Raw genomic sequence first — 23,555 nt, forward strand, 5'->3', positions numbered from 1 at the left:
GGCAGGTAACTCGCAGGTAATAGAGTGAAAACACAAGTTGTTCCCACATCAGCTTTGTTGCTAATGCTTGCATAAATAAGGCTAAGAGGACCCAGCAGTCGCTGATTCCTCTGACTCAGCAGCCCTTGCTGGAGGGTGCTCATCATCTTCACTGTCGTCAGTTGGCAGGGCTCTCTGAAGTGCTTGCAATCTAGCACTTCTCCTACGCTGGAGGAGGAGAGTTCTGCCCCTTTGGCGTCACTGCTGCAGCGGTGGTGGGGGACTGCTGCTGGGGCCAGGTGATTCCTCTGCTCTGGTGGTTGTAGGCATGGAGCACCCTCAACTGCCTGTGCCTGCTCTTGCCTGCTGTGGTTCCTCCCCATCACTGGCAGCAGTTTCCCGATCTTCTACTCCTGAGGAAGCCTCAGCAGATTGATCTCTGGCAGATGCTTCAGCAGGCTGACCCATGACAACGCTATTCTTCCTTTTGTGTCACTCTCTGTAAAGCATCAGAATCATCAGTGGCACTATATAAAAGGAGAAAGGTCTCGCTGCTGGATAGCAGGGGACTGTGCAAGAGCATCCCACAAATGTTGACTGAGCTCTGTTTTGAGAGCTTTGGGATGTGGCTTCTGGATGTATTCCCGTGTACCAAGAAGGGCTGGTTGGTCGGCTGGTCTTTGCAAGGAGAATACCACCTTCTGCTGAGTCAAAGGACATCTACATGTGTGCTGATAATGAAAGCATGAAGTTGGAAGGCATTTGGACTGCTTCCTGGCAGTGCCTTTAACTCGGTGCCCATCCATAGAGTTGTTCCTGGACAGGGATGGTTATATATGAGCAGAAAATAACTCATTTTGTTCAAGGTGATTGTTCTATATATTGTGATGTTTGCTTAAACCTTCGGATTTTTTTAAAGCTTTATTTTTAGGCACTCTCAATTACAGTATTGAGAATCTTATAGCTGCAGGTAAATTCTAGAAAACATGCTGATGTGTTGCAAAGTACACCAATCTGTAAGTTTCCTGTCACTCAGCTATCTTTCTCTATTTTTTTTTTAAAGACTGATGTTGTGGTCAACAGTGTTTCCAGTGATCTAAAGCTTGACAAAGGCCCGCTCTCCAAAGCTTTACTTGGCAAGGCGGGGTCAGGTCTTCAGCAAGAATTGGTCACACAAGGCCAAGGAAGAACCATTACAGAAGGCTGCGTGTTAAAAACAAAAGGCTATGCTCTGGGTTGCTCTTACGTACTTCATGCAGTTTTGCCTGGCTGGGCCCAAGGTCAAAAATCTGAAGACAAGGTAGTATTGGATCTTTTGCAACACACTTTGAATGTCTAAATGGATATATTTTTTAAAGCATGAATATGTATTTATTTAAGTGTACATGTCTAACTCTAAAGAATCCTGAAGGATACCAAGTGAGAGTGACTGAGACTTGTTCAAGTTCACTTGGTAAGTGGTTTGACTGGGGGGGGGGGATTTGGGCAAGGGTCCTCTTCTGCCCATAGCTGGCCCATTGCACCCATGCATACCTCTTTGTGCCCTGCACCACCCATTGTAGTTGGTTGCTCCTGTTTTGTAATTGCATTTCAATTATGGATGTTCTTGAGAGGCACAATTGTCAACTGATGAAGCCATGCTTAAAGGTCTGCATTGAAGTCTCCCTTAGATTACTGTTTCCAGGGCTTCCTTCTAGCTCTAGGCACGAACAACATCCAGTGTGGAGGCTTGTTCATTGATGTGGATGTCAGACATCCAGCCGTATGCATCCTTACAACTAAATAGGAGTTGCAGTTTGCTGCATGCTTAATTTTATGAGTCTAGACACTGCCTGTGAACAACTTTAAACTGCAGATTCTGAAACAAGCATGTTCTTTGCTTTGCCCATCAGAACTTGGGGAAAATCATTGAAGAATGTTTGGACATCACTGAACAGCACTTTCTGACTTCTATCACAATTCCAGCAGTTGGGACTGGTAACTTAGGATTTCCCAAGCCGCTTGTTGCCAAATTGATGTTTGATGAAGTGTTCAGGTTCAGTCAGGAAAAGAAACCAACAGCCCTTCAAGAGGTTCATTTTGTGTTGCATCCAAGTGACACTGGCAGTATCAAGGTACCGTCCCTTCATCTAGGTGCTTCTCTGTAAAAATGGTTCATGTGTTTCAAGAGTACCTTGGAAGATACCAGCAGTGCAATCCTATGTTGGCAAGTGACTTCTGAGGTGTAGGAAGCCATAAGAAACAGTATAGTAAAAGATGATATATTGATCCTCCCAGATATTCCAGAAGGAACAGTTGGCGAGTAAAAATTGCTGTGGTTGAATAATTGTTTTTCAAGGTGCCGATAGCTGTGTTGGTTCAAAGCAAAGTTCAAAAACAGAAACCACATAACACCTTCCTTTAGGACGAATCAAAATATGCTTCCATCCTTTAATGTTTTGAAGGTGTATCTCAAGTTAGCAAAAACTGAAGCATGGCTTCATAGAACTGCCTAGGGATGGGGGGAGACTATTCAGCTTCTGTCATTGAATTTCCTCCCCCTGTTGCATTAGTAGCAGAACAACTGTACAAAATACACAAACAAGTACGAATTTTGTTTAGTTGGTACAATTCATATAGGTTGCAGATTTCAGGGGAAGGGGAAGTTTGGCATGTCTTGAGACAATTCAGAGGTGGTTTTTTTTCTAATTTAACAAACTATATATACAGAGTGTAAAACTCTAATTGAATAATATATATCCAGTACGAACCTCAGTGAGCTAAGCTAGCTATAAATAACAATATAATAATTTAGTTTACGTTTCAGTGAGATGAGCAGAATATAAATAAATCCTAACCCCACTAAATTTTTATAATATGGGTCAGCCAGAGTCCTTAGACCTGCATAGACAATTGTGAAACACGTATTAACATGGTTTCAAAGTACATACAAGCAAAATAACTTATTACTTCTACCCAGACTCTGCATGCCAAATTATAACTATATGTAGTTATGTTCATAAGAGATTTTTGTTTAGTCTATATAGAGCAGTGGTCTCCAACACCTTTTCTGACACCCACCAAGTTTAGAAAGTGGGTGCAGTCAGGTGGGGTTTCTGCCTGGCAAGGTTTCTGAGTGACCTTTGGAGACTTGATAGTCGGTGCAGATTTTGAAAAACATGCTTTGGCAGCAGCTGCTACCACAACACAAGGATCTTCACTGTGTGACTGAAAATAAGCTGTGGCAGCCATTTTTGGGTTGGCTTCCCCTCCTGTGACAGCCGTTTTGTGACTGTGTCCATTACAGTGGGTCAGAATTCCAAAGGTGCCCACAGGCTCAAAAAGGTTGGGGTCCCCTGGTCCAGAGTACAAGCAACCTTATAATTGGCTTCAATGTAATCACCATATTGCCTTGGTTCAGATGGAACAGCCAAACTGTGGATCGATTGTCGTGACCCTAACTGGAACTTGTGAGCCCAAGGGTTGTAGCACCAAGCTATAGTGTGGCTGCCGCTTCTGAACTGAGCCACAGCTCCTGCTTTCCAAAGTAGATATTGCCATAGAACTCCTTTGAAAGTCTTTTCATATTTATGTTTTAAATACCCTCTAGATGCTGACTTGTAGCCTGTAATTGTATCTCTTTCCTCTAGGCCTTTACAGATGAATTAAACAGCAGACTGGGTGTGGGCCGTAGTGGCGTTTCAGTGTCCAATTCTCAGCCACTGCTTGAGAATTCCCAGCAAGGCCAAGGTAAATCCTGGCTTTCCAAAGGCAAGAGGGTAGTTTCCTAGGTGTGAGAAAGGGCTCTTCTTACCAGCTCTGGTACACATGAAAGCTGTCTTATACTGAATCAGACCCTTGGTCCATCCTACTCAGGCTGGCTGTGGTTCTCAGGCAGAGGTCTTTCACATCACTTACTTGCCTAGTCCTTTTAGCTGGAGAGGCCGGGGATTGAACCTGGGACCTTCTGCGTGCCAAGCAGAGGCTCTTCCACTGAGCCACAGCCCCTCCCCTGGTATTCTCAGTTTGCTTTGAGGCTGTGCAGAAAAGGGAGTGAAGGTTGAACCCTCTGTTACCTTCAGATAGTTGAAACTGGCTCCTCCTGCTCTATTAACATTTTTAAGGAGAGGAAAGACATGAACTTTACAAGCAAGTCATTTCCCCCAACTTTAATTGCTGATAACAAAGCTTGAAGCCCAGTTTCAGTAGTGGGGATTGAAAGTTTAAATCCCCTCTCCCTTCTCTGCATGGCCTCAAAGGGGACCCAGGCTGCAGTGTGGTTTTATAGCTGGACAGAGCTGCCTGATCTTCCTCCTCCTATCTGAACCCGTAGTAATTCTAGAATCTCATTTTCAGGAGCAAGAGCTAGAAGCTTTACTGACCAGTCTCTTTGTCCTTGTCACCAGTCAGCTGCTTCCCCTACCCTGGTATACACAGAGGAGTTGTGGGGGAGGCCAATATTTGACTATGCTGAGATATAGAGAGGATAAGATATGGTGGGAGAGCCTTCTCCTGTTAATTACCTAATCTCCAGGGCAAATAAGAGTCTAGAGGAAAGGGGTTTGTGTTGCTAGCTTCTGTTCTTGCCAGAGTTCCAGGGGCAGTTGTTCCTGGCATGTGGTATATGGATACCTGTATTGAATGGTGGGACCTGACCTGGATAGCCCAGACTAGCATGATCTTGTCAGATCTCGGAAGCTACCGGTAAGCAGGGTTGGCCCTGGTTAGTATTTGGATAGGAGGCCACCAAGGAGTACCAGGGTTTCTACGCACAGGCAAGCAATGGCAAACCACCTCTGAACATCCCTTGCCTTGAAAGCCCTACGGAGTCACCACAAGTTGACTGCAACTTGACGACAACAACAACAAAAGGAATGGTGGGGAAAGAAAATGAGGAACACTAAGGAAGGCAACTCTTTGGATACTGCGTACTGTAAAGAATTAGCTTGTCTCTGACTGGAGTTGATTTTTGAGTAAGAGTCACCATCCTTTCCCTGTTTTGTTCATTGTTTCGGAATGTATAGCTAGGATGAAAAGAACAGTCAAGCTAGTACTGTGTACCCAATGGGAAGGAGATCTTTCTCTCTAGCAGTATTTCCCTGTTCCTCATGGGGAAATGAATTGAAACTGAAGCAAGTTTCAAAAGCTGTTAGTGTCGAGGTCACTTTTGCATAGCTGGAAAAAGGCAAATATTCCAGTCAGCTGTTGGCCACATGCCAACCATAGACACCAGTTACTAGCTCCCAGTAACCACTTTGTTAAATTTAATTCAGTTCATGTAATGCTTGAAACTCAAATAGGTAAAGCTAGTAACATTTGCTTAGTATTGCTTAGGGGATAAACTTTTTAAATTTGGTGTAAACTTTTTAAATTTGGTGTAAATGATTTGCCAACAAGGAAGGATTATTTTATAGTAGTCTTCAAGGCTCTTTAATTCTTTTTTTATCCTAATGACCCCTTGTTCACTTTGTCGGAGAGAAAACTAAATTGGAAGGGAGAGAGATTAAATCTGGGACTCCCTCATTTCTGCCAATATCCTGCTTCTCTTGGGGCCAAACTACATGTTACGATGTACACAAAGCTGCTACAGGGACTCACTGCCATATTGCAGCTGTGAGTTCCCAGTGGAAACTCCATTTAAAAGTGCTGTGGTGGCCCAGTTTGGATCAGGACCATGGTGTTGGCAGGAGGGTCTCCGGCTTTCCTTTTACACTGTTTTCCCTAGCTGAAATGGTGATGTGGGGGGTGTTGTTTGCCTTGTCAACCCTTGGTGTAGTAAGTCATGCCACCCCCACGGTGCTGTTCCAAAATGGGGAAATGTTGTGAGGGAAAGACTGGAGGGCTTCCTCTCCCAAACCATAATCCTGATTCAGATTGGGCCACTGTGGCATTTTTAAATGGAGTTCCCACCAGGAACTTCCACAGTTATAATGTGGCTGTGAGTTCCTGTGGCAGATTTGCATACCCTGTAACGTGTAGTTTGTCCCTCAGAAAAGTGATGATTTGAGAGGGCAAAAAATGTAAGCTCCAAACAAGTACAGGTTAGGAATGTGAAAGATTTTGCTTGGTTTCATTCTGTATTTGAGGATGGGTCTCTTTCTTCTTTCAGCTTTGAGTGAACATGTTTCAGCTGCAACTGCTGGAGTTCATGAAATGCGGATTGGCTCTGTTGCATTTCAGGTAGCATGTGGAGATATTACCCAGGAAACTACAGACGCTATAGTGAACATAAGCAATTCAATATTTAACCTGAGAGAAGGTATGTGGAATAATCTGTTTGATTAATCCCCCCACCCTTGGAGTTTGGTGTTTGTAATTTGGATGCAGCTGGATGCCATGTTCAGTGTACACTCTTTTTGCTTAAATGAGACTTCTAGTATTGATAAGGGTGCCTCAGTTGTTGCCTTCCATTTTGGTGAAAGCCACATGCCTAAACAATCTATGCGAAACTTTGTTCTGAATTGTTTAACCCTGGTAAGAATTTCTATCTTCCTCCATCTCATATGAATACAATTGGACAGGCAATCAATCTCCCAGTCCAAATTCTCACCATGGTTTAAACAGTTTAAAAGGGATCATGTCAGAGCTTCATACCTGGTCAGTATCCCATAACCTCAGAATAACTTTTACCTCCCTCCGGTTTCAAACCATGTCAACAGCTTGGGTAGCTGGACAATACTCCCAAACATTGGGTAGCTGGACATTACTCCAGAAGGGCCTAAATCTTTCTCCAGATCCAGAGAAGCTGCTCTTTCTCCTATCAAACACCAATCCTAATGTTTCCTACAAAGTGTCACTCTTTGCTTTAGCAGCTAAGAAAATCCAAGCGAAAGCTGTTTTTAATCAGGGATCTTAACATATTTAAATATTAGTTTCTTGTGGGTCAGACTGATTTAAAGTTATTTTAATGTTATTTTATGATATTTTATGTTATTTTAATGTTATGTATGGTGGATTGTGATGGCCTTCTGCCACAGACAATAAACTTACTTTGTACTTGAATATTAGCTTATGTTGCCTGTTCATTGAATGAGGAAAGGCTATATTCTTATGCCTTAGATTTTAGCATTACAGACTATTTTTATTTTCTCACTCAAATGTGGTTTTCTTTCTTTTTTAAAAGGTGTTTCCAAAGCAATTCTGGAAGGAGCTGGACCTGTGGTGGCAGAAGAATGTGCTCAGCTAGGTAGAAGTAAACTTTGATTAGAACAGTGGTTCGCAACCTTTCTGGGAATGAGGACCCCTTTGTAACATCAAAAACGTTGGGACCCCCTTCCCCACACACACACACACATGATATTTGTGGGTTAAGAAAATAAAGACTAAAAGGTCAAAATTACAACGCTTACAGCGTATATGGCTTCATAGGCCCCTTACAATAATTCTGGTTCCAGGTTGGGAACCACTGCATTAGAATATATCTTGAAGCATTGGGGACTGCTACCTAGTGCTTATCAGCAAATGTTTTGATTTGGGGAGAGGGGAGGGGAGTCAAAGCATGAATACCTACTGATCAAGGGAATATGTGAATGCTGTATCAGTCCAAAGAGGACTGTGGGTATGAATCTCTGACTTCATCAACTGATTGTTTCCCACTCTTCATTCAGTCCTTCTGCTTTTTGTTGGGGTAGATATTAATGAGGATCAGTCCTTTAATAGTTATCTATATATATATTTAATTCCCAAGTGTGCCCCCTGCCTGCAGATACTTAAATCCGCAGAAAGGGGGCATGTTCACCCCTACATGTTTTTCTGAAGACTTAGGAGACCCCTTAGGTCTGCAGAAAAATCTTTAAAAGGGTTAATCCCCCAAAACTAAAGAAAGCATTCTCTGTGCACCCACTGTTGGTGGCTGCCAGCGTCCCCCGCCAGCCCAGAAGCAGCTGGTCCAGACCAGTGGGACACTGACAGCCACCTAGAGATCCGGGGGGGTGGGTGGCTGCCTTGGTGGGCTTGCTGGCCAAGATCAGGACTGGGGGGGCTGCTTTGGCAGGCTCAGCAATGGGGAGGGATTCCCCCTGTGAGTTTCATGGACCCCCATGAGTTTTCTGGGGGGCCCTTGTCAGATTCTAATTGTAACACCTGTTTCTCACCAACCCTAGCTGAGGAAAGAAATTATGGAACCTGGATTTGTTAATGGGGGTGTGGTGAGGAAAAATAAAGCAGTGGTGTCTCTAGACCACTAGCCTGCACTTCCTAACAAGAGGGTGGCCAATAGGGGGGGAAAGGTTATTTAAAAAACAACTCCTTCTGGTCACCTATAACCATTCCCAAGTAGAATCTAAAATACAAGTTGGGCTTAATTCAACAAGGAGGGATGGGGAATCAAAGGAGAACACACAACAACAAGTGGGACCTAGGTGGCCTGGCCCTGTAAATGTTGGCCAGGCCCTCAGCTGAACAGTGGCTAGGATGGGGGAGAAGGAAAGTGCTTACTTGATGATAGGGCAGCCATGTCCTGGTGTGGGACTTTGAGGGGAAGGTTGGGGAATGCCTCTGGGAGGTCAGTCCTACAATCTGTTGGGAAGGCAGGATTGGAATGGGGAGGAACGGCTGACAAGGAGGATTTGAGCCTTGTCTCCTAAAAAGTAGAAGCAGCATGGTTGACAGGGGTGAGGAGGGGCACTGAGGTGGTTTACTAACCCACCTCCCTTCAAGTTCTGGGGCCAAGGAGTGGTGTGCTGTCATTGCCTGTCATGTGGAAAGGGTTGGGACAATGCCTACCCTCCCACATGGTGCTTCTCTTTTTAAAGGAATCTTTGTGAGTTTTAAATCTATTGGGTGTGTTTTTTTAAGAAGCTTTTTGATAGTTTGCATCAAGTGCAGAGAGTTCTGATGATAGCCACTGCATGTGACATTGAAATAGCTGCATTCCTCAACCAGTGCAGAATTGAGGCACTTGCTGGGGGTAAATGACAAATCTGTAATTATTGTACATAGGAAAAAAAATGGCTCAGAAAGCCCCCTAAAATGGAAGACTTGCATTTCTGTTGATCAGAAGAAAACAATTTTTGTTCCTTACCTTTCCATTTCTTTTTGTTTTTCAGCATCGCAGCTTCACAACAACCTCATATGCACCCAAGGAGGGAATCTGAGGTGTAAAAATATCATCCACCTTGTTGCCAATAATGATACAAAAGCACAAGTTTCTAAAACTCTCATGGAATGTGAACAAAGGCAGTTCACCTCTGTTGTCTTCCCTGCAATCGGGACAGGTCTGTATTTTCCTTGAAGTGACTGTGTGAAAACTGAACTTCCAGTGTCTTGGATGGCCCAGTACTGTTCCACTATATTAAACGACAAAGATTAAACGGACATAAGTCTGACATCAGAAATCACATCACTCAAAAAACAGTAGGGGAACATTTTAGCCTTCCAGGACATTCAGTTGCTGATTTAAGAGTAGCAGTTCTCTTACAAAGGGATTTCAAAGGGGGATTAGAAACAGAGACTGCTGAATTACAACTAATAATGAAGCTCAAGACAGTGCATTCTCCTGGACTGAATAGAGACCTGGGATTCCTATCATTACCAGTGCTGATTACTCTACACCTACTACCCCTCTGCATATCACACCAAATCCAATCACGCCTGCTAATGTCATTTACCTGCTGTTGACATTTACATGCTATTGCCACTGATGTCTGAATTCACTCTCCTCTATCTAAGTATAGATGGACTTACATTCTAGCTGTATCTGAAGAAGTGAACTGTGACTCACAAAAGCTCATACCCGGCCAGAAATTTTGTTAGTCTTTAAGGTGCTACTGGACTCTTGCCGTTTTCTATAATAAACGAGCAATGTGTAAGAGGATAAGGTTATGCCTTGACATTAGGGTTCCTTTAAAGTAAATACTTGGCACTTGAAGGAACAGACTGGATGTATTTTTTCAGTCACCCTTTGTCTAAGCTCAGGTATCCCCTGATACAGTTCTTGTGCCATTGGGCATGCAACCGACTCCTTAGTGCCTGCCTGTATTGATTTGGCGTCTGAGCTGAACCACCCAGGAGACAGGATTCATAGGGAAAGCATTGTTATGTTGGACTTGTCCCACCCAGACTGGATCAGAACAGGTAATATGCCACCACCCTGAGAAGTTCCAGTTAATGGAGCTTCCCCAGTATAATACTGGCAGAGATGGTCTCTGGCCCACCTCAGTTAGGGGTGTGTGAGAGGAAGTGTTATGAGAGGAAGTGGTAAGCTCACCCCAGTCCTGTCTGCTTGCTCTCCTCCCCCAAGGAACTGTAGGTGTCTCTGCTTGACTTCTGAGAGAGATCTAAGGGCTAACACAGGTTACAGTCTTTATGCCAGGAATTCCCTTTCACCCAAGAAGATAGTTTCAGAGGCATAGATGAAGGGAGTTTTGACTCTTAAAAGCTTATATCTCAAATATCTTGTTGGTCTCTCAGGTACTAGTATATTCAAATCTAACCTTTTCACCCAAGGATCAAGCTGTTTGCTTTCTAAAAAGAGCTTTATTCCACTACAAGTGAAGCAGGAAGCTCTTAACAAAAAGCATATAACAAGGTTGGCTAGACAAACAACCGCCACACAATGTTAGCTATAGTGAACTTACTCTTTGTTGCATATCTCCCCATTTTAAGCTCCTATTCACTGTTTACAACATTTTACACTACCACCATACTTTACAAATGCAAACTCCTCTTGGGCTTTGGACTCTTTATTTTTCTATGACATGTTTTAGCCATAATTGTTTTCTCTGTGCCTTCCACTGACGGAAAAGTTGTTTTTACTAGAAGGTTTCAGACTTTGCTAAGCAGAGTGGTAGCATTCAAGTCAATAGATATTTAACTGCAGAGCTTTACAAAGCAGGCATTTGGATACAATCTATGTTTTGAAGTTAACCTTGGCCCCTTGCTGTCATGGTATGTGTATGGCATAACTAGTAAACTGGGAACATGTTTAATTCATTTAGGGATGACATTTCTTTCTTCTATATTGTCAGATGTTGGCTATGGTACCATGATTTGTATACTGTTAACTTGCTGAGGCTTGTTTTATGTTGTATTGTTTAATGTTGTATTTATTAGTTTGTGTACATTTGGGCTGAACATCCCGTTTATGAGAAGGGACATACATTAATTCGACTAAAGGGAGGTTAGTGAGGATCCAATGTATTGAAAATTTGCAGTGGTAGAAATGGGGTACATTTTGTACTCCATGGCTGATAGTGTAGTCAGTGGTAGGGGGAAAGCCTTTTATACTTCAGGTGTTTATATCTTATCATTATCTTAATATAGGGAAGGCAGCACGGGACCCAGCTGCTGTAGCTGATGATATGATAGATGCCATCGTGGAATATGCAAGCAAAACTTCTGCCCCAGTGGTGTCGACTATTAAAATAATAATTTTCCAGCCACATCTAGAAAATGTGTTTTATACAAGTATGCAGAAAAAAGAAGGTGCATCCAGCAAGCCCGGTGCTAGCTCACAAAAATCAATTTTCTCTAAAGTAGCAGGTAAGTAGAAGGCTTACGGAGGTTGTTCTTTCTTCGCTGCTGAGGAATCTAAAAGTTTAAACCTGTTCTCTTAATTAATGCTTCCCTACAGAATTCTTTGGTTTCAGCAAACCAGCTATAAAGGCAACGCCTGCACTGTATTTGGAGAGCACTGTAAAGCCAGCCATTTTTCAGATTTGTGGTGACAGCCAGAAGAACGTGGAGACGGCAGAATCTTGGATCAGAGACCTGATTTTAAAGAACCAGCATGAAACCACTGTCTCGGATGAATGGATCTCAAGCTTTGGAGAAAGAGAATATGAGAAACTCCGAGAACTCCAGATGAAACTGCATGTTGTCATTAAATCAGAAACTGTGACCTCTTCTCCCTCCCTCTGCATTTTTGGTTTAACCAAAGATGTCTTAAGTGCCAGCTTAGAAATCCAACAAATGATCAAAAGGATCAGGAAAGCCCAAGAGGAGCAGTCCAAGGCCGATCTTCTCAGCAACCTTGTAGAGTGGCGGTACGAAGACAGTGGCCATTACAGAACCTTTGATAACATGACAAGCATGCATCTAGAACACGCGTTGCAAAATAAGAGCATGTATGACATAACCATAAAGGACAGACGCTACAAAGTAGACCCAACTCGGCAGCAGGCAACAGATGACCAAGGGAGAAGTGTCAGTATTAAGCGTATCTCAAAAACAGAAGGTAAATTCTGAAGTTTGAATATGCCATTTGGCTTTGTCTTGTTTTCTCTCCTCTGACCCATGCATTTCCAAAGTGTCTACTGACTTGTCGGCAAACCAATTCCAATTTCAAAACCACTCCTCTAGAGGAGGTATGCTATCATCTGTTGTCTCTAAGAGCCTATCTGTGCACGTTTAATTCCTTTTTTTCTTAATAGTGTTATATTGGATAGCAAATTAAGATTCTGCAAAAAGTGTTTTAGTCTTGCAAGAAACCATTTGTTACACAGGCAGACTTAAGACACACAGAGAAGTGGTTTGCTCAAGCTCATTCAGTGAAACCATGACTGAAGTGGGATTTGAACCTGGTTCCAGCCTAACTCTTCACTTTTGCTTAGTTAGTGGTGATTCTCCCATCCCTTGTTTACCTTCTGTGTATCCAGTGTTCAGTTACTCATATGCAGTGCTTTTTTGTAAATAATTAAAAAGTGTTGATACTCATGTTGCGCCGATTCTCGCCAGTTCTCCCTCAGGACTTGAGAGAGCCCCTGAAAAAGGTGCCAGTACTCAGTACTGGGGAGTACCATCACTAAAAAAAAAAAAAAAAAGCCCTGCTCATATGGGAAAATGCCGTGTGAACACATGAAGCAGCCTTGTACTGAATCAGACCATTGGTCCATCATGCTCAGTATTGTCTACTTGGACTGGTAGTGGCTTTCTAGGATCTCAGCCTTTCACATCGCCTACTACCTGATCTTTCTAACTGGAGATGCCAGGGATTGAACTTGGGATGTTTTGGATGCCAAGTAGATGCCATGCCCCCTCCAAAGTGATCCTGTGTACTTTCAACGAAGTATACCTCTCTTCTGTGAGGGACAGTTTTTTTAAGTTTTTATTGTAAATATAGGGTACAGGAAAGAAAAAAAGGAGGGAGGAGGGGTGGGTAGTCGTCTGTGTCTAGTTCAAGTTCTTATGGTCACAATTATATAATTCAAAAACATTTCAGTTCTATTTTTTCTTAATGTTACTGGTTATATTATTTGAATACATTTGCTTAAGGTACTCTATTACTTACTCAATTTCTATAGAAAGAAAAGATACGTTTGCTGATATATAGGTATAGAATGGTTGCCAATTCTCATTGAACTGGTCTAGAGACTCGTTATCTGTGGAGCTAATCATGAAGGTCATTCTGGCCATATTTGCGTATTCTAGCATCTTATCCTTCCACTCATCAACTTCAGGTATTACCATTTGTTTCCATCTTCTTGCCAAAACAACTCTTGCTGCAGTTGTAGCATACTTGAACAGGTCTTTAAGTCTCAGAGGTAAATCAGGTGGTGTCATACTTAGCAGGAAATTAATCAATTAATTGCACTGGTGCTTCAATAGCCCAAACCTCTTCCCTTTTTTTTGACAAAAGTTCAAACAGATCTACATTTCTAGCTATACCATTGCCACAAACCTGCTTGGAGTTTTGGGATGGAGTAACAATGAGCTAAAACAATGAGCAAAGATAGGACATTTTGGAGGACTTTCATTCATAGGGTCGCCATGAGTCGGAAGCGACTTGACGGCACTTAACACACATACACAACAATGAGCTAGAACTGGATGTGCATCCATTTAAAATTGAAGGCTGCTCCCACTGTTGACTTAAGCTCAGCAGTTTAAGTTCAGTCTGTAAAAAAGGTCTTGAAAGGGTGCCATTGGGCTAACCCTAGAATGAGTAATATTAGCACCATTGTTGTTAATGCAGATAAATCTCTGGCACTTCCTGAAGAGTGGGTGGACATGCAGCAGAAGCGTGTCATTGCAGTGGAGCTAACGCCGGGAACGAAGGAATATCAGGACGTCCAGCAGATGTTTAACAAGACTTGCCAGGCATTCACAATTGAAAAGGTAAGACCACTGTTGCCTTGCTGCTTCTTAAAACAAACCGCTGTTTTCTTCTTACCTTGTTATTCTTGCATGTCGTTTTGTTTTAAAGAGACAAAACAACTTGTAATTGAGACATTTGTGATGAAGCACATGGTAGCAGGCACCTAGCCGCATTTTCAAAGATCTGTCTGGTACTTCCTGTCAAGCAGACGCTAGGGTTTGCGGGACAAATTAAACATAAATTCTGTAGTTCACTTCTGTGTAGCCGGCATGGTGTAATGGTTAAGAGTGGTGGACTCTAATCTGGAGAACTGGGTTCAGTTCCCCACTCCTCCACATGCCGCCTGCTGGGGTGACCTTGGGCCAGTCACAGTTCTCTCACAACTCTCTCAGCCCACGCAGAGGCAGTCAATGGCAAACCACCTCTGAGCGTCTCTTGCCTTGAAAGCCCTTTGAGGTTGCCATAAGTCACCTGTGACTTCATGGTGTGCGCACAAACACACACACACACACACACACACACAGATTGTGGAAACCTGTTGGACAACCCACCCACCATTAATGCCCATCTGCAAAATTCTGCAATGCTAGACCTATTTATTCAGCGCCAGGCATGCTTATTGCTTCTGGTACTTTTCTATAACCCGTATTTTATATGTCTTATTCAATGGACCGTTTCACGCCTGGGGTCATAAATTAAGAGGGTTCTTACCCAACACTGTCCTCTATGCTGCAGTATTGATGTGGTCTACACTACAGACTGTTCTCTATCTCCCGCTCACTGTTGCATGTGGTGATTTCCCTGCAACTGGCTGAAGGCCCCAGTGGTTTCTTCGAGTAATAATACTGAAATGCCATCCAGGGGAATTCAAGTTATGCTGAAAAGAACTCTTCTGCTAAAGAGCTACTGCTGTATCAGACATGTTCAGACCTCTTCCATTTGAACTATGAGCTTGAATCATATAATATCGATTCAAATTAGTAGTGCACAAAGTGTAGAAAAGGCATGGCCCTTTGGGGAAGGGATACCAAATTTGGCCTGCAGAATGCTTTTCTAGGGTGAAGCTTTTATGTATTAACTGCTCAAGATAAATACAGTCGTGACTTCCAAGTTCATCATTTCTTGTAGCTTTTTGTGTGTGCCATATCTCCTGTTTCAAGAAGATATAAGCAGAATTAAGGGACTTGAAATAGCTCTGGGTTCGTGTCAGGGGAAAAGGAATGAGGCACTATCAGTTGGGTAACTGGTCAGCTCGTATTTCTGCAGTTACAGTGTACTCGGTTTCTGCTGTCCTCTTCACTAGTGCATTGTGAGGAAACAGTTTTTATAGGAGCTGAACACTTACCTGGATACCATAAGACAATCTTATGTGTTAATTGTTCTGCTCTGGGTTGCTACCTAGGGTTTTTCCAGAAGAAGAGTTGGTTTTTATACCCTCTTTTCTCTACTTTAAGGAGTCTCAAAATGGCTTACAATCTCAATTCCTTCCTCTCCCCACAACAGGCACCTAGTGAGTTAGGTGGGATCGAGAGAGTTCTGAGAGAACTGTGTCTGGCCCAAGGTTACCCAGCAGGCTGCATGTGTAGGAGTGGGGAGTCAAACCCGGTTCTTCACATTAGAGTCTGCTGCTCTTAACCACTACACCAGAATACGTATGGGTACTCCCTTGCTGAACAGGAATTCTTGACTACCACAGTCCACATGAAAATTATACTGGTTGAAATGGACCATAAGGGGATACAGAATCCATAGCATAAAAAGAGCAACAGCAGTGCCAAATTGATATCCACTTCCTGTTTAAAGCCACAGTGTCAGGTCTCAGCAACACGTTGCGTTCCTGGTAATAAAGACTTCTCTCCAGACGGTGCAGCGAGTTAAAAGTTTTATTTCAGAAAGTCAGCGAGTTCAGCAGATCATAGAGACTTAAGGCTAGAATAAAGATATGGGGAAATATCGGTACATATATAGGTTAAATACAATGGGGTTGATTAGGTTTTAGAAACAAAGAAACAATACAGAAGTTAACTACCGGTAAAGACTTAAGGCAACGCATACAGGAAATAAACGCGTGCGTTAACTGGCTGATCTTCCCGGGCTCCCAGCATTGTCTTGCGGGACCCGGTATCAGATCAGCGATTACTCGGGCAGGTCTCCATTGAGGTGCAGATCTTGGGCAGGAGACCAGGTGCAAACGGAGAGGAATGGAGTGCACAAAAAACTCCATTTTGTCCGTGCGGGGGAACCATCTTGTTTCTTATCTGGGGCCGGCAGAGAGCCTATCTGACACATAGTTACTGGGGGGGGGGAGCAGGAAATTGTTGGACTGACGCACCCTAAGGAACCGAGTCTGTGACTTTCAGGTTATTTTTCAGTGTTCTTTCCAAAAGATGAAATAGCTTTTTGTCAATATCCAGTTTCATTCATTTGCAGATCGAGAGGATCCAAAATCCATACTATTGGCAGGCGTACCAAATTAAAAAACAGGAGATGGATGCCAAAAATGGCACTACAAATAATGAGAAGTGCCTGTTTCATGGAACAGCAAGTTCATCATTGACTCTCATCAACAACTCTGGGTTTAACCGAAGTTATGCTGGATATCATGGTAAGACGGTGGTCAGATCATGTCTTCGGTCATGTGGCTTGTATATGTGATTAGCAAGTCTTGTGGAGTGAACTATTACTTCACATGCTACATTCTACACTAGACACAGAGAAGAGGCCTTAAGATCATAGCCTTAAGATCTTAGGCCTTAAGATCATACCCACCCTTTTAAAAATAAAACCAAGTCTGAGGAGTTTTGGAGAACTCAAAAGCTTGCACACTATTCTGTGGCTTGGCGTGTGTTAATAAAGATAAATTGCCTGTCTGCAACCTCAGCCTTTTTAAGTGCATACCCAAAAAGATGTGAGCGTGTTTGCAAACATATGAATTCTACTGGTACCGATAAGGAAATCTGGATTAAATGCTGCTCCAGTTATATGCAGCAGGGTGGGTGTGCCTGTTGCAGTTTTCAAAGTGGAGTCCCCAGGAGTCCTGATAGGTACTTGTAGGGGAAAATATTCTGCCTTCAGCATCTGGAGCCAAGCTTGAAAGAGTGGCTGCTTCTCAGCCTGTTTCTGACGACGAGAGCTCCCCAAGGAAACTGTCCTGTTGTCGCTGTGTGCATTCTAGGGCTGTATTTTCCAGTAAAGAAAGGTGATCATACTTAGGGAGGTTTTTTTGAGTTGTCTCTTAACAAAAGGATAAAATATTTAAGGATACAAGTGAGTGGGGTACAGTCCATACACAGGATACTGTATGGGGGGGGGGGAACCCAGTACAATCAATCAAAAGCTTAGGTCAGTAAAACTGATTTGACACCCAAGGGTGCCACTTGTTGCCTGCCGATGGCAACGGTCCGTGCCTCTCCTGTGTCTCGCACTGCCCAGAGCTTTAGCCATAGTTTCCTCAACTAAGAGTATGGCTGTTACCGCACTAGGTATTCCCAGCGATGTATTAAGAGTTTGAAACTGTTATAAAAAATACTGTTCGCACTTTGTTTGGCCCCTTTAGCTGTGAAGACGTCTTCCAACCATTTTTTAGCCGTGGCATCCAAAAACCCTTTTAAAGCGATGTTTTTTATAACATTTCCAAACTCTTGATATATCGCTGGGAATATCTAGTGCGGTAACAGCCTATGCCTACAGTGTTTGGATTGTATCCCTTTCGCACCTAATCAAGATATAAGATTTGGCTGTGACTCATAATTACTACTGAATTTTGATTTACAACTGAAAAGCCAACTGCTGCTGCCTTAGTTTGCAGCTTGAAAAGCTCTGTGATAATACAAATTGATTATAGTTATTTAGTTTCAGGTAGGATTTTGCACATGTTTAGAAATAATCTATTACTTGACTGAGCAAATTTTAAGTCTTCTTTACCCAGTGTTAGACCACATTGACATAGGCCAGAAATGCAAGGCTCTTATGCAGATGTGACTGTGGTTTTTTCTTGTTTGTTTTCTGAGATGGAAGGTTAGTTGCTGCTTTGAAGTTGCATACAAATAAAATGCCAGATCCCCCCTCCCCCCCGATTACTCTGCAGCCTCTAAATACTACTCAGTGGTGGTTAAACATTCTTGTCTTTCCTTCTTTTTTGTAGCTGCTTTATATGGGAATGGAACTTACTTTGCTGTTAACGCCAGCTATTCTGCCCAAAATACCTATTCGAAACCAGATGCAGATGGGAGAAAGTATATGTACCTTGCTAGAGTGCTTGTTGGAGAATATTGTGCTGGATCAGCAGGCTTAGTTGTTCCAAAGGCAAAAAATGGAACAGATCCTACTAACCTGTATGACAGTGTGACTGACAATGTGAAAAAGCCCTCCATGTTTGTCATCTTCAATGATATCCAGGCTTATCCAGAGTACCTCATTACTTTTAAGTAATAAACTTTCCTTTTATCCTCTAAGTTTCACTGCTTTACACTGGTATTACATTATATATTTATATGCTAATAAATGAATAAAATCATGTGGGTGTGTAAATGTGAGTGTATAGCAGGCCGGAACTAAAGCAAGATACCTGTCACCAATTTCTTGCATGTGTCAAATGCATGTGCTGCAAATCCTACTCATTGCATTGTTTGTGGGAGGTCCTTGCTGTCTGATTGGATTTTTTTGTTAATTCAGCCGCCTTCAGGCTCTGCGAAAGTTTTTTTAAAAATCCTTTTAAATGTCCATTGTACAGGAGAAAGTCAGATGCTAAGTAAAATTCCTTCTGCATACAGTGTTTTTCTTTGTACACCATAGATGCATGTTTTTTAAAAATAATAATTTGAGGAGCATTTCTAAGCGGGTTGGACTTGTTTCCTGAAAAGTGCTATTAGGACTGCTGCCTTGGCAATCATGCCCCACTCTTACTTGTTTCTTTTATAAACTGAAAAGTCCCTGACTCTTCAGCCATTCCTCATAAGAAAGGTGCTCCAGCCCCCTTAATCCTTGGTTGCCCTCTTCTGTACTTTTTTCCAGCTCTGCAATGTTTTTTGAGATACGGTGACCAAAACTGCACACAGTGTTCCAAATGAAACCACACCATTAGGGCTATACAGAACATTATAATATCCTAAGACCATCTATTCTCTTATGAACCTACCTGGCCACTATGGTCATTTTCAGGGGCCCTGCTTTGGGTGCTCCTGCTATCAGAGGCTGGATAGATGGCAACCCAAGAAAGGGCTTTCTTGGTTGTGGCACCAAAATTGTGGAATTCCCTTCCCAGGGAGATTTGTCAGTCCCCCTCTATCACTGTCTTCTGCCAGAGGGTAGAGACATTTCCATTTTGTTTGGCATTCCCTCACTGACCTTCTTTCCTATTGATGCGTTTTGTTTTAAATTGTTTATATATAGAAAGAAAATGTATTTTTTAATGTTTTAACGCGTCTCACTGTTCGCCAGCTTGGGAACCTTGGTGTGGAAATGTGGCATTAAAATGTTTTTAATAATAATAATAATAGGTTGCTTGGCAAGTTAAATAAGATGGGAAAGTGTAAAGGGGGGAAGGAAGAAAATGAAAGGGAAAAGACTGCTTAAAAGTAAGCAGGAAAACAAACCTGTAAAGATTTAAAAATTAGCACTAAAACAGTAAGTATCATACCTGTAGTCCATAGGGAAATGGCAGCAAGTATGATGCCTCCAGTGAGAATTACCCTATTCTTAGCAGTGTTCTGAGACGGTCTCCTGCTGAGAAGAGGGTAGTTCTCATAGGAGGAATCATACCTGCTTCCATTTTCCTATGGACTTCTGGTATGATTCCTCCTGTGAGAATGACCCTACATTTTGAACGACAATCCTCTCTCTGGCAATTTTTTGGGAGGAGGGAGGAATGCCATACACATAGCTTGCTCTGGAAGAGGCAAGGTGCCCTCATAGGGATAGGAAGTGAGTTTTGTAGGAGCAGATGTCTGCAAACCTACTGAAGTAGCAAACTTTTCACTCTTGCTTAAAGGTGGCTGTCTGGGAAACCCCGGGAATCTGACCTGGCTTCTCCTCTACAGGAAAGAGACCTAGGGTCATGGTAGACAGCTTACTAAATATATCCATTTTCAAAAGCAGTTGCTGGATGGAGCAACGCCTCCCTGTCATTCCTTTGGGGTGCCTCGTATAAACACAAGCGGCAAGCAACCCTGGAATCTGACCTGGCTTTGCCTCTCCAGAAAAGAGGCCTATTTACAGCTGACGAACATATCCATTTTCAACATGCTTTTGGGGTGCCTCATATGTCAAGCCACTTCTGGGAAACCCCCAGGACTTGGGCAGAAAACTGAAAGCGAAAGCCTGCCTGGGGCTGGTCTAAGGTTGCCAGCTCTGGGTGGGGAAATACGTGGAGATTTTGGGCTTGGAGCCTGGGGAGGGAGGGTTTGGGGAGGGGCAGGACCTCGGTGGGTGTAATGCCATAGAGTCCACCCTCCAAAGCAGTTGTTTTTATCTAGGGGAACTGACATCTATTGCCTGGAGAACAATTGTAATAGCGGGAGATATCCAGGCACACCTGGAGTTAGGCAACCCTCAACTGGACTCAGTTTTGGCGATCCTGCACCATGGAAGAGGGACCACAGCCGTACCCCTTTGCTGTGCTGGTAAAAGGGGATTGGGGGGCCACGGATCCCCCCAGGGGCGTGAGAAACAAGCTCCTGTGCTACTTCCAGAGCCGGAAGAGGTCTGGCGGGGGCGAGTGTGAGCTCCAGCGGCCCCCCGGCCGGCTTCTGGTTTGCTTTGCCCAGGAAGAAGGTAGGAAGGGGGAGCACTGCGGCTTGGTTGGGGGATGGCGGCCCTTGGATTAATGATGCTCTGGAATCGGGGTTGGGGGAGGCCGGCCGGGATTCGGCCCATCCGAGCTGGGATGGCAAGGCTGGGCTTGGTGATGGCCACCCAATCCTTGTGCCGCCCAGAGAGGTTAGGCTAGCTTGGGGTTGGGGCGCGTCTTCCAAGCGAGAGCTTGCTCTTCTTGCGGTAGGGTTGCCAGGTCCCTCTTCACAAATGGGAGGTTTTTGGGGCGGAGCCTGAGGAGGGTGGGGTTTGGGGAGGGACTTCAGTGCCATAGAGTCCAATTGCCAAAGTGGCCATTTTTCTCCAGGGGAACTGATCTCTATCGGCTGGAGATCTGTTGTAATAGCAGGAGATCTCCAGCTAGTACCTGGAGGTTGGCAACCCTATCTTGTGGGCTGGGGTTATAAACGGCGTGGGAAGCAACTGTTCCAGCGGTCGGTGGGTGGGTGGAGGTATTTCCAGTATTGTACTGCCATCCTGGGAAAAACCGACCTTGCTGGATGTCTGCTCCTCGTTTAATTTTTAAAAGCAGAAGCCCCCCTCTGAGAGAACAAGGTAGAAACATTTCTTGAGAATAGCTTATGCAGAGCCCACTCAAGAAGCTGGTCAACTGTCTATAGTATTTTCAGTGGTCAAGTGGGTTTTAGTCTACAAATGCAGGTTTGTCATAATAAGGTGCCCCAGGATTCCTGATTTGTAGCTGTGTCACACAGGGAAGACCCAACAAGAGATGGATTGACTCCATAAAGGAAGCCCCAGCCTTCAATTTGCAAAATCTGAACAAGGCTGTCAAAGATAGGACATTTTGGAGGACTTTCATTCATAGGGGCGCCATGAGTCGGAAGTGACTTGACGGCACTTAACACACACACACAACACAGCTGTGTCACACTCCTTGGCGGACTGGGTCAAAAAATATTGGTTGCCAGGAGACAAAGGGGGCCACCCACAACTATAAGGTTATCATTTAATTTTTCTAAGAAATAAATAAAATTTTCAAAAAATACATAAGTGGAAAAAAGGTACAATTAACATTTTTGGGAAATAAATGTATATGTTTTAGTAATTACAGTGTACATGTATTGTACATATTACTGGCAGTATACAGTAGATACTAAATGTAAATACAAATTGTTATAATTGAATTTTTAATTATTATTTTTTAAATTTTAAATAAATAATTTTAAATACATCTTTTATATTTTCAAGCTACTAAAAGGACATTGACGTTTTTAACCTATTGTCTAATGTTTAAGGGGCCCCACTTGCCATCGGGCAAGCTGACCCCCTGTCCAGTCCACCACTGGTCACACTGCTGCTGCTAGAGAAGCTAGAAATATACATAGGCTGCAATCCTAAAAACACTTTCTTGTGAGCCAGATCTGTTGAAGAAAAGGGGACTCACTTCTCAAAGGAATTTCAAAGGGAGATTAGAAAGAGAAACTGCTGAATTACAGTTGATATTCAAACTAAAGTCAATGCATTTACCTGGGCTGAATAAAGACCTTGCATTCATGGCTCCTGACCAATGCTGATTTCTCCACACCCATCTCTCCCCTGGACATCACAGACTCTTCTGCATACCACACCTAATCCCATCTCGCCTGCTATTCACACTTACATACTGTTAACATTTACATACTAATGCTTGTCTGAATTCACTCTCCTCTATTTAAAGACAGATGGATTCACATTCTAGGTGTATCTGAAGAAGTGAGCCGTGGCTCACGAAAGCTCATACCCTACCAGAAAATATTTTTGTTAGTCTTTAAGGTGCTACTGGACTCTAGCCTTTTTCTATCACTTCTCAGTAGACCTGTTTAGAATGGCCTCCTTAGTTTGGATTATGCAACCAATTGTTCAGGCCAGTGATTCCTGCTTGCAGTCCCTTATTAATCTCTGTTAAGGGACATCTACCCTCAGTGCATAGCCTGCAATTCCAGGGCACAAAGCTGTGTGTATTTTCCTGGACTAGTAATATCAGTGCTTTGCCCAGGCATATCAGCAAATCCTCTGAGTTCAGTGACCAGACACCTGATTTAGTCAAGGGATGCTAAACCTGCCCTTTCTGTGCCTAAGGGCATCCTTTTATAACTGTTATGGTGCTCCCAGTCTCCTAAACTCGAGGTGATTTTAGCCTTGTCTGTGCATATATTGGAATGAGGTGGTAGTTTCCTGCGGTGGTACATTGGTCTGTAGAAGTGTGTTTTACATGTTTAAAGCTCCCTCACATTAAAAATAAAATATGTCCAGGATGAAAGGTTCCGACCCAGAAACTAGCCACTGTTCTGTTCCTACATACAGGCAGTTTTTATTGTAGGGGAGCGTGCAAAAATGTCTTTCCTTTATTGCAGTCTGCAGTGGTACAATCTGTTCTGTCACCTCAGATCTTTGCTGCCTCGTTCTGTTGCATCTAGATCCAGTGTGGTGTAGTGGTCAGAGGGTTAGACTACTAGGTCAATTCTGGGAGGCTTGAGATCAGACTACCACTCTGAAATGAAGTTTACAGGATGATTTTGGGCCAGTCATTTTTCCTTAGCCTAACCTACCTCACAAGGTTGTGGTGAGGATAAAATGAAGAAGGGAGAACCATGCACACCACCCCTGAGCTCCTTGGAGCAAGTACAGAATAAAATAATACAAGATAGAGTGATACTAAGCCTCTCTAGGGTGAGCATGGGGGGTGTTCTGGTGCACCTGCTGGTGCAGAAGAATCTTCTAGTGGGAAATTAGCAAGAGCAAGGGAGCAAGA

The 23,555-nt window shown here is 43.3% G+C and overlaps 1 protein-coding gene across 1 annotated transcript in view; it reads left to right on the forward strand.

Annotated features, from left to right (window-relative positions):
• LOC130487876 (protein mono-ADP-ribosyltransferase PARP14-like) overlaps positions 1 to 18,457 on the forward strand; it is a 28,096-nt gene extending 9,639 nt beyond the window's left edge. The window contains exons 5-15 of the mRNA XM_056861423.1: positions 1,043 to 1,279; positions 1,872 to 2,093; positions 3,609 to 3,708; positions 6,068 to 6,217; positions 7,082 to 7,144; positions 9,006 to 9,173; positions 11,221 to 11,439; positions 11,531 to 12,133; positions 13,871 to 14,013; positions 16,424 to 16,598; positions 18,138 to 18,457. Coding sequence (XP_056717401.1) covers positions 1,043 to 1,279; positions 1,872 to 2,093; positions 3,609 to 3,708; positions 6,068 to 6,217; positions 7,082 to 7,144; positions 9,006 to 9,173; positions 11,221 to 11,439; positions 11,531 to 12,133; positions 13,871 to 14,013; positions 16,424 to 16,598; positions 18,138 to 18,424 — 2,367 coding nt within the window. The 3' untranslated portion in view covers positions 18,425 to 18,457. The remainder of the gene's footprint in view (positions 1 to 1,042; positions 1,280 to 1,871; positions 2,094 to 3,608; positions 3,709 to 6,067; positions 6,218 to 7,081; positions 7,145 to 9,005; positions 9,174 to 11,220; positions 11,440 to 11,530; positions 12,134 to 13,870; positions 14,014 to 16,423; positions 16,599 to 18,137) is intronic.
• The last annotated feature ends 5,098 nt before the right edge of the window (positions 18,458 to 23,555 follow it).

This window comes from Euleptes europaea, chromosome 15 (assembly GCF_029931775.1).
Source record: "Euleptes europaea isolate rEulEur1 chromosome 15, rEulEur1.hap1, whole genome shotgun sequence".
NCBI classification, from domain to species: Eukaryota; Metazoa; Chordata; class Lepidosauria; order Squamata; family Sphaerodactylidae; genus Euleptes; species Euleptes europaea.